We start from the raw sequence: 11,891 nt of genomic DNA, 5'->3' as shown, positions 1-11,891 counted from the left end.
CTTCCATGTCCCGATGTTTAACTCGACCCCTCGAGCAACACCATCTATGGGACGGGCTTGGGAGTTGACGGCCTTAAGCCATCCTCCCTCCTTGATCCCTTTAAGTCCAAGTCTCTTCGCCTCTTCTATTGAGACAAAGTTGTGCGTAGCACCTGTGTCTATCATGGCACGAGTGGGCTTACCTTTGACATGCACCTCCACGTACATTAGCCCTTTTTGTGAGGTTGTGGCCTTGATCTCTGTCTTAGCCTTGATGGCACTTTGTTGTTGTAGGGACCCCATATGCACTTCATTGTCTTCTTTCTCCTCGAGTAGGGCATTGAGAGCCTTTCTCTTGGGACAATCCTTAGCCCAATAGGGACCATCACACAAGAAACACTTATCCTTGGGCGTGAACTTGTCCCTTTTGTCTTGCTTGGGCCTACCCTCCTTGGGAGGGTATGTCTTAGGCCCCTTCTCTCCCCCACCTTTCCCATTAGTGCCCTTCTTGGGCTTGGAGCTATCGTCTCTCCTAAACTCCACTAATGACTCTGCTGCTGTGATGGCTGAGGCAAGGTCCTGCACGCCTCGACGTTGTAGTTCTTGTGCAGCCCAGCCTTGGAGGCCATCCATGAAGTTGAATAGGAGTTCCTCCTCGGTCATACTCGGGACTTCGAGCATTAGGGTAGAGAATTCCTTCACATAGTCCCGAATAGAACCTGTGTGTTTAAGCCTTTTTAGGCTCTTTCTAGCCAAGAAGGTGGCATTCTCGGGATAGAAGTGTTTCTTTAACTCAGTTTTGAAATCATCCCAAGAGTTGCATCATCGGTGAGGTAGAGAGTAGCGGTCCGTACCTTTGATGCCTCATCATTAAGTGCCATTGCCTCGAAGTACCTCTCCATGTGCCATAAAAAGTTGTCGATTTCTCGTGCATCTCTCTTCCTAGGGAATGGCTTGGGCTTTGGCACCTCCATCCTAGGCACTTCTCGTGAGGTAGTAGTTCCCCCGGCCACCGCCCTCTTACATAAAGCCCAATCCTCACGTACCTCAGCAACACAAGCTTCTATCTTGGCCAACACTTCCCGCATTTGATCCTTGAAGGTGGAAATGTCCTCCCACACATGAGCCTTAAAGGATGTAAACTCTTTTTGGTCATATGCCATGGTGTTGAGAGTACTCAATAGGGATTTCTTGAGCTCTCCTTCGAGCTCCTCCCCACTTTGCTCTACAACATCGAGGCGTCCCTTCACCTCGCCCATTGCTAGCTCCACCTGAGCTAAGCAAGACTCCATAGCACAACCAACATCTACAGACTTGTCTTTGCTCCTCTTTCGCTTCCCAGTGTTGGGGTTTCCCTTCCTTCCACGGTTCTGCTCACATGTTGCAACGTCGTGTACCTCTGAAAGGTTAGACATAATGCTTATCCCACAAGCTTGGCTCCCTCGCAACCGAAGCTCTGATACCACAACTGTCACGGCCTTAGACCTTTCTAAGCAACCGCGCCGGCACTTAGCACTCCCACTAGCACTAAGTCAGCCTAACCACACTCCTTAAGGGACTTGGGAAGAGAAGAAGTGAACACAAGAGTGAGTTTGGGAAGAATGAACTTGTATTGCACTAAAGAACTCTTGAGTACAAGGCTTGAGAACTCACTTACTTGGTTGAACACTCTTGGTTGGTCCTTGGTGAGTGCCTTTGCCAAATGAGGCAACACCTATTTATAGACACCCCAAGTTACAATGGATGGTTAAGATATTTACAAATGTCCTCCATCCAATGGTTGGGGAGGAAACTAGAAGCTTCCCACCTCCTTAGTGGAGAATTCTAGAAATCTCTCCCAAAATATCTCCTATAAATATCTTCTATAAATATCTATAATAAAATATCTAGAGTTACTACACCTTTGTAGAAAATTCTAGAACTTGGACCTTACTTAGCTCATTGGCCTAAGTCCATGGGATTGGTGGGCTAGGCCCGTGGGCCTATGTTGGGCAGGTCGTGACAAGATGCTCCAAATCTTGGAGTTATGGTCGATTATGTGGTGGGGACCACTTGAACCATTGAATGGGAGGTGCAATTATGGGGGGAAGCGATAGAAAGTTTGGGAATAAGAAAATATGGTATGAAATCTGTTCAGGCACAGTACAGTTTTGGATATTGCAAGAAGCCGGTCAAAATTTGGTCCAAAGCACAAATGGTAAGGTCACCTCTATGATTTGTTCAGGTAGGACCACCAGTTTGGATATTGTGACATTTTTCTATTACAAGCAGTTGATATCCTACCGAGTAAACCTTGATAAGACTGCAAACAAATTACTAAGTATGAATTCAAAGTCACCTCTTCGTTTTGGCATCAATGCAAGATCATTATGCTGCTCCCCAAGAAACCAAAAACACTACAGCAAGATAGGCTGGATAATTTCATTCGGATTGTTCTATGATTCCATCACAAAATTACATTAAGGAGAAGAAAGAGTCCAGCCCCAGTTTCCTGAATACGAACTTTTAAATCTACAAGGTTCAGTTACTTAAGTATAGGGAGACTGATTCAGGATGTCAAATCCATTATGTTTTGAAGCCTATGTGGCCCAAATTGAGGGTTTTGGCTGACTACTTCATGTTGAAGAGTAAGTGAAAGAGCCTAGTTAAGTCATCAAGTCTTTTTCCCCTATGGCCCTACCCCAGCTGAGTTTTATTCTTTTTTTTTTTTTTCTCTGATTCTGGATTAAAGTGGCCATATCTTGTTCTAATTCTGTGTCACAACTCACAAGTTTTTATCTGGGATTGAGTTGTGCTAGTTGCAATCAACTATTAGTTTAGCAGTTGGTTTATGTTAATGGGATATGGTGGATTATATTGAATGGTTGCACCAACTAATGAGTCAAAAAGTTAGAGAATGGCAATCGAAAATGGGTTCTAGAAATGCGCATGCAACTTAATTTATAACCTACAATTTTGAAAAATAAAATATTTTTCTGCTGCAAGTTGCACAGGCTCACCCACTAAACACTAACAATATTCCAATAACCCTAATTCAACCCTTATCCTAAGCCCTAACACCCCCCCCACTTGGAACCTCAGAATTCCAACTCTATATCCTGATTTTATCGTTCAATTTCCAGACCTACTATGGGTCTTCCTTTTCATATCAAACCTTAAACCTTTTCCTCCAAACTGTTCACTCTCCCTTCTCGTATCAACTCTTTCAACTTGAACCCTAATTTAGTGAAATTTCTCTTCTTGTTACTGGACTTTAATTTCTGGCCTAACAAACCTGATACTTATCGCATGTTGAATCAATCTTACAACCAGCTTACAATGTCTGTATCCATGAGAGTTACAACTTCCTAGTTGAACAGTTTTGAGTATAATTATTAGGATAATTCAGATAGATCATCTGGATTAGTATCAGACGTGGCCAATCAGATCATGTTCAATGTCTCGGTGGATACAATCCGCCATGGATCATAACTGATCACACCACTTACTGGTCCGTTATGGGTAATCCTAACTGATCCTTGAAAACACAAGATTAAGCATGCAATGCATGCTACTTTCTATAGCGTTCTTATATAGATTGGAAGTAGCGTACTCAAACAACAGAAGTGATGCAGATCCGAATTTCAAGAATTGAAATCGGATCGATGAGGGCCCAATTGGACACTCAATAAATAATAGCAATAGCCAATGGCAGAATTGTAATTAAACTCAAGTTAAAGAGAATGGCAATTCTGCAAATAAGTAGAACCTTATAACAGAATGGCAGTTTTGTAATTAAGTGGAACTTAACCAAAGGAAAACCAAAAAGTGATTTGAGTGGAAAAAACAAACGTATGGTCAAGGACAAACTAGGAAGAGGAATTTATAATAAGGACAAACCAGAATAAGTATAAAAGGTAAGGGCACTTGAGGAAATAAGGGGAAAAAAATTAAACCCTCACTTTATGAGGTTGTCTTCAACCTCACGACACAAACAAGAACCAGCAGAAAAACAAAGAGAGATGGCGGTGATGATATCTCCTTCAAAACTTCTCTGTTAGGCCTGAGATTCGAGGCATAGGGTCTCAAGAGGAGGCTCTTCCAAGCCCATATAACCAGCACTTGGATTTACCAGCAGGAAGGTTGCGGGAAGGGCCTGAGATTCTTCCTAGCGGTAGAGTGGCGTCAGTCTCAATTGCAGGTATGAAAAACTGGTAGTAAAGGGACTGTTCAACATCTGAAATCTGATGATTTGTGTCGCCTAGGGGAGGGTTCCCTTCGCTCTAGACCTTAGCACAAATAGACCAGCCACAAAGGAGCAGAACCCAGTTTCCGTTGGCTGCAACCTTCGCCTAGAACAGGGTATTCCCAAACCAGAAAAGTAACAGTAACTACAGTAACAATAGAGAGGAGAAGAGAAGGAAACCAGAATAATAAAAGGAAGAAGAGAATGAAAAGAGAAAGAAGAGAAGAAATTGGGCAATTTTAGAGGAAGAAGAAGGGGGAATCGGTAGCCATGGTTCTCATACCAAAACTCTTAATCAAATTTCTATTCTTCCAAATCTAAACTGAACTTCTCCATTGTTTACATGTCCAATATAAAAAAAATCAAACAATTAATGGCAACTACTTGAAGGGAAACTATTCTAAAATTAGAAGCTAGCTAATTTAAAGAAAACTTGTTTATAAAACAAAAGAAGATCAAATCAAAAGATTTTTTTTTTCTTAAGTCCATCGTGCAACTGCATCAGCTCTCCCGGTCTTAAAAGAACTCGACTCCATCGAGTTAGGTCGTGCTCCCAAGATACCCTTGTAAGTTACTCGCTGATGAGGTGGCACGTATCTCGAAGCAAAAGATGGGAACATAACTCCAAGAGGAGGGAGAGTAGGCTGGCATGTCATTGGAGCAGGAGTCAGTTGACGACGTGGCATGTCGGATAATGCATGTGGCCTCATTAAGTACATACGACCTCCTTACTTCACCTTGATGGTATTCCGTGCTCCATCGTAGAGAATGCCTGCATGTCGCTACCAAGGTCGGCCTAGAAGAATGTCGCAGTGTGCCAATGGGGTGACCAAACAGGTGACATGGTACTGTAGTGGCCCAAACTGTAGATGTACTTGAACAACTGCAGTGGCCTCTTCTCGAGCTGTGGGTCCAAAACCTCACACGTGAATCTTCTTGAAAAGCTACTTCTGTGGAAGGTTGTGTGCTAGAACAAATTCAGCAGGTATAAAATTTGTTTCTGCCCCAGTATCAACAACTACATGAACATCAGTATGGTCGGAGCCGTGCAGGAAAGTACCCTTCGGTCTGAAGAGAGGAGCCTTATCAACAAGTTTATTCGAAAAAGATGAAAGGCTAGCTAAATGAACTTCTACATCCTCATCTTCATCATCAACAATATCATCGTCCTCGAGGGGATACGGATATAAATGAGATTCATCTTTACTCTTCTCTGTCGGCTACTTCTCTGCTACGTTCACAGAACGAGTCCTATTGGGATACTTGTTGGAATAATGACCCTTCTCGCCACAACTATGGCATATGATATTCTTCACCCCAACACTATCCTTGTTGAACTCTGACCTTTTCTCTTCAACTCTGCGAGCTTCAGGCTTCTTTTCCTCCATACGTGGTGGAGGTCTATAAACTGAAGAAGTCTTGAGCATACCCTTCCAATAAATGGACTTCTCTTCAGCTGTCTTAGCATGAGTTGCTGCCATATCAACAGACCCGAAATCAATGTTAGCCAACTCAAGTCGAATCTCAGTACTTAACCCACTGATATATCGCATCAACCGTTGCTAGTCTGTTTCCTGAAGTCGACACCTTGAAGACAGTTTGTGGAATTCGAGGGTGTAGGAATCCACATCTTTGTTCTCTTGCTGCAAGTTAAGTAATTTATGGAACATTACCTTTTCATAATTAAGAGGAACAAATTTTTCAATTAGGATTTGCTTTATGACCTCCCAATTGGTAACGGGTCCAAGTCTTCTGACAAACCTTGCATGTAGTACATCATCCCACCATAAACATGCATACCCAATAAACTTGGTGATGATGAGTTCACACTTCTTCATGTCTAGAAGAGACATATGCAAAAATTCTCTCCACTTTGGTAAGCCAGTCAAGAAATTCCTCAGGTCCCTTTTCACCACTGAACTCGGGAACCTCAACTTTGATGCCATAATCTCTGTCAGAAAATTGCCGAGTAACATCCTGGGGAACAACTAGATCAAGTTGCTGCCTCTGAGGTGTATCTTCGATCCGTAAAGTGTTGAGCTGAGGAGGTAATGTAGAGGATCATTCTTCAGCTCATTTGTCGGACCTCTTCATAAAGGCAATCATCTCTTCCATAAACTTGTCAAACTTGGCTTCAGTCCTCTCAAGCCTAGCATCAGTATTCTATTGGTTCTCGGCTAACTCATGATATAATTTGTGCAACTCAGCATTGGTGATGTGACCTGTCATGGTTAGAAAATTGCAGGAAAATTCGCTCTGATACCACTTGATGCAGATCCGAATTTCAAGAATTGAAATCGGATCGATGAGGGCCCAATTGGACACTCAATAAATAATAGCAATAGCCAATGGCAGAATTGTAATTAAACTCAAGTTAAAGAGAATTGCAATTCTGCAAATAAGTAGAACCTTATAACAGAATGGCAGTTTTGTAATTAAGTGGAACTTAACCAAAGGAAAACCAAAAAGTGATTTGAGTGGAAAAAACAAACGTATGGTCAAGGACAAACTAGGAAGAGGAATTTATAATAAGGACAAACCAGAATAAGTATAAAAGGTAAGGGCACTTGAGGAAACAAGGGGAAAAAAAATTAAACCCTCACTTTATGAGGTTGTCTTTAACCTCACGACACAAATAAGAACCAGCAGAAAAACAAAGAGAGATGGCGGTGATGATATCTCCTTCAAAACTTCTCTGTTAAGCCTGAGATTCGAGTCGTAGGGTCTCAAGAGGAGGCTCTTCCAAGCCCATATAACCAGCACTTGGATTTACAAGCAGGAAGGTCGCGGGAAGGGCCTGAGATTCTTCCTAGCGGTAGAGTGGCGTCAGTCTCAATTGCAGGTATGAAAAACTGGTAGTAAAGGGACTGTTCGGCATCTGAAATCTGATGATTTGTGTCGCCTAAGGGAGGGTTCCCTTCGCTCTAGACCTTAGCACAAATAGACCAGCCACAAAGGAGAAGAACCCAGTTTCCGTTGGCTGCAACCTTCGCCTAGAACAGGGTATTCCCAAACCAGAAAAGTAACAGTAACTACAATAACAATAGAGAGAAGAAGAGAAGGAAACCAGAATAATAAAAGGAAGAAGAGAATGAAAAGAGAAAGAAGAGAAGAAATTGGGCAATTTTAGAGGAAGAAGAAAGGGGAATCAGCAGCCATGGTTCTCATACCAAAACTCTTAATCAAATTTCTATTCTTCCAAATCTAAACTGAACTTCTCCATTGTTTACATGTCCAATATAAAAAAAATCAAACAATTAATGGCAACAACTTGAAAGGAAACTATTCTAAAATTAGAAGCTAGGTAATTTAAAGATAACTTGTTTCTAAAACAAAAGAAGATCAAATCAAAAGATTTTCTTTTCCTAAGTCCATCGTGCAACTGCATCAAGAAGGCACATATAAGAACAGTAGGAATTTTGTAACGGAAACATACAATGCAGAATCAATACCTTGAAAATTGAGGGTTCAACATCCTCCACCATTACTTTCTCCATGTTTGGGTTTCCAATCAGTCCAAAGAATTGAGCATGAAAAACTGGCGAGCGAGCAGCAAGTATCAGTTTATGAGCTTTGAACATCTCATCGCCAACTTCAAATGTTATGTCAAAGCCAATTCCAGATGCCAGAAGCTCCTTGAGGTTCTGACCCATATCTGATGATGGAATTGAGATGTCATAATTTTTGGGTCCCTCAATGTGGGTTCTGACAACTCCCACTGTGCAATGCATGGCAAGGCAATCGTCTTTTAGATAATCTGAGGTTTCTAAAGTTGTTCTTCTAAAGAAACGCTTGTAACCCCTGAAAATCCAAAATAAATAAATTAGATATGTCACATTGATGCAGTATGAAGTAATTGCACATTAAGGGTGTCTTTGGTTTGATTTATGTTTAAATCCATAGGTTTTTTGTATGACTTTTGGCCTTATTTTGAGATAAATAGAAATTTGGAGATAGGTAGAGAGTTGTTTCTCTTTTTTAGAAAGAAACAAACTCTACCAATTTATGTGCTACATCTTAATGAACAAGTGTGCATATAAGGCTAATGAATGAGGTTATTATGGTCATTTGGACCCTTTTAAAAGCACCAAGTAAACAAAACCCATCATCTTCCCCATCTTCACTGTAGAAGCAGGGAGGATGAGTTCGCTGCTGCCACCTCTATGGCAGCACTAGAGAAGGCTTCTTGCCAGGGAATTGCCACATTGTCGTGGTGGACGGAAAGGTTCAAAAACTCATTTCATTTCATTGTTTCGGTCAATCCGAAACACTACCGAAAAAAATTGGCAGAATTTCACCTAAATAATGTATATTTTCCATGTTTTTTGCTTGGCCATTTTTGTGTTTTAGCAACTAGATCTTCTTTCTAGAAAGTAGCTTTCTTTAAGAGTTGCTATTTGTAGTAGCTAAGACTTACAATTCATGTAACCCAGATTCAATATTATAATTACAAGAGAAGGAAGAGGACATTAATACATTGAAGGCGACATGGGAGAACTATGGAGTGGCTATGATGAGTGATGGTTGGACTAGACCCGCTAGACAATCCATCATTAACTTCATGGTCTATTGTGATGGTAAGACTATCATTCTGAAATTTGTGGAGTGTGGATGCATCATGCATCATGCATCATGCATCCAAGAAGAAAAAGGATGCAAAGTATATTTATAAGTTGATGAAAGATGTCATACAGGAGGTAGGGTACAGAATGTTGTCCAAGTGCTAACAGACAACGGGAGAATCTTTAAGAAGGAAAGTAAGAGATTGATGAACAAGCACGGCAGCAGATCCCACCTCTTTTGGACACCATGTACAGCCCATTGCATTGACCTCATGCTTAAGGAAAAGGGGAAGAGATCCATGGTAGTGGTTGTTGCACGCGGGCAAGACAAGTGACCACATTTGTCTACAACCATGGATACGCTTTACAAAAGCTGAGAGAGAAGTGTAGTGGAGATTTGGTGAGGCCCGACATTAGTCGATTTGCAACCAACTATATTGCATTAAAGAGTTTTGTGGCAAAGATGGTTGGTCTAAGTCCTTATTCGCTTCAAAGGAATGGTTTGGTTTGAGTGAATCGAGTTTGCCACAGTGTAGGGTAGTAGCATAGGCGGCCATCTCTAGTGACCAGTTTTGGTATAACCTGATGGTCATTCTTATATTGGAGCCAGTGGTAAAGGTATTGAGAATGGTAGACTCTAAGAAGAAGCCTACCATGCTACAACTATGTGTTGCCATAGAATGAAGAAGGAACGTGCACGAGCAACGCAACCACGTGGTGGGAGTGCATACCTGAATATTGTAGAGGACCAGTGGAAGAGGCATTTGATGCATCCACTGCATAGAGCTGGTGAGTTTTAAATGTTTAGTTCAAGGTATTTAAGTTAATTTACATATTCATAAGCAATGACAAGTTTTTTATATAATTCTCAGCATACTATCTCAATCCCAAGTGCCATTACAATTTACAAGCATCAACTTGAGATGGAAGAATCACTAATAGAATCAGTGGAAAATGTGGTGGCCAAGTTGGAGCCTAATTCAACTATTTAGACAAAATGCAATAATGAGGTGAGACTTGGTAGTCTCCAATTTGTCCAATGTTAATAACGAATGTAATTACTTGATTTTGTACTAATGAGAACATTTCCTACGTTTGAAATGAGTATAGATAAAGACCCATGGGGACGTTCTTGGGAGTTTTGGTTGTGCCAACTATGAAGTCTGCTAAAGAGAGTACAGAACCTGGCAAGTGCACTCCATTGTTTGTCATTTTGTCTCCATTCAATTCATATACATATGTATCGAGAACAATCACTAAACACGAATAATTTGAATAATCCAATGTAGGCAAATGGTGGGTGTTATATGGGAGAGATGCATTTAACTTCAGAAAGATAACAATCAACGTACTCTCCTAAACTTGTTCTGCCTACAGATGTGACTGCAACCGGTGTACATTCTCACTCATCCACTCCAAGAGGTGCAGTCGATTGGGTCACGCACAATTAGAGTAGTTGGTGTATGTGTATTATAACATGAGACTGAGGATGTAACATATATGCCAAGGCATGGACAGTGGTGATAACGATCTAAACGAGCTTACCAACATTTTCCAAGTTAACTCAGATGATGACGAGGATACCCTACACAAGTGGCTTAAGGATCGAGGTGACCTTGTCATAGATCAGGCTTGAGGTAGGCTTGACCCTAAGATAGATAGTCAAATGGGTGCTGATGTGGATGAGCTTGTGGCATCTCTAAAGGGTCATGTTCAGTCACAAACATCCCAACGTTTCAACTCTCAGGCTAGCAGGGATGATGATAATGACAACAACTAGTGGCATTTTAGTCGTCACACTTACACACACCATCCCCATCTAATGGTACTATACATTCAGGTCTGCGTGAGAGGTATCACAAGCAAAATCCAGAGCCTAAGCTAGTCCACTTCACAGGAGAGACTCGATTCACTTATGCCACAAAGGATGAGGACCACGGTGCACATGCTACCATAAGTGTAGGCTACTCGAGAGGCCCACGTCGTTGATTCATACCACCACCTGAGGAGGATGATAGCATGGAATCCATGGACGTCGATGTTACAAGCTTGACTGACACTCTCAAAGACCTTACAGCTTACGAAATTACAGGCTGCTCGAGAGGCCCACGCCGCCAATTCATACCACCACATAAGGAGGATAGCATGGAATCCATGGACATTGAGGTTATAAGCTTGACTAACACTTTCAGAGTCCTAAGTATGGATGAGAGTGGTATGCATGAGGGAAGTGGCGTACACCATCATATGCCAAAGAAAGCACCGGTTCCAATTATAATAGGTAAGCTCGGTTTAGGTAGTTTAGCTGCTCACTGTCATTACCCTCAAGTATAAGGTTTAGTCGCACACTGGGTCAAATTCTGTGGATAACATCTTCTCATTCTCGGGCCTCCAACCATACATGCCAGTGCCAGTGCCAGTGCAAGTGCCAATTCCAGTTCCCCAGGCACCATCTAGTAGCAGTGGCTCTCGATTGAGTTCCTCACAGTTCGGAGATCTATACCTTAGAATATAGTACCTAAAATATGTTGACAATTCCATTTATAGGGTTGTTGTGCAGAACTTCAAGCATTTCTTCCGCCATACTATGACATGGCCAAATTTTGTGATACAATCGGAGGATAACTTGGTTCCGCAACAGCAACAACAACAATAACAACAACAATATTCTAGTGGTTTTGATCCTACATAAAACTCGTTTTGGTTCTAGGAGTCTAGGACTCTAGGATGGGCATAGGGGTGCCTCATTGTTTGTATTGTACAATTGTTGGCTCTGATAGAGACATATATGTCTCTTTGTAACAAACCATGTATGCATATGAAATAATTTATAGTTTTATGCCTTATTCATTCATAAAAATGTACGTGTTCTAGAACTAAAAATTGTGCGGAATAGGCCATATTAGAGAATGCAAACAACGTACATTACCAAGTACCAACTTAGGGTCTGAAGTCAAACTACCAGTCTACCTTTTGGATGTATTTTTTCAAATCTAAGGGTTCCGCTATGTTTGGAGGGCCTAAAACAGGGTATCCTAGAAGTTTTAGGACCTAGTTTGGCCAATTTGGCCCTCAAAACCAACGATCAAAACTTTTAAGGGGAAAGAAATAAAGTACAAGTTTCG

General features: G+C 41.5%; 1 protein-coding gene across 1 annotated transcript in view; it reads right to left on the bottom strand.

Annotated features, from left to right (window-relative positions):
• LOC122057126 (BTB/POZ and MATH domain-containing protein 3-like) overlaps window positions 1–11,891 on the bottom strand; it is a 22,737-nt gene that overhangs the window by 8,246 nt on the left and 2,600 nt on the right. The window contains exon 2 of the mRNA XM_042619127.1: window positions 7,657–8,005. Coding sequence (XP_042475061.1) covers window positions 7,657–8,005 — 349 coding nt within the window. The remainder of the gene's footprint in view (window positions 1–7,656; window positions 8,006–11,891) is intronic.

The sequence above is a fragment of the Macadamia integrifolia genome, chromosome 12 (genome assembly GCF_013358625.1).
Source record: "Macadamia integrifolia cultivar HAES 741 chromosome 12, SCU_Mint_v3, whole genome shotgun sequence".
In the NCBI taxonomy this organism is placed as follows: domain Eukaryota; kingdom Viridiplantae; phylum Streptophyta; class Magnoliopsida; order Proteales; family Proteaceae; genus Macadamia; species Macadamia integrifolia.
The sequence above is the reverse complement of the archived record's forward strand: the minus strand, read 5'-3'. Positions and strand labels throughout refer to the sequence as shown.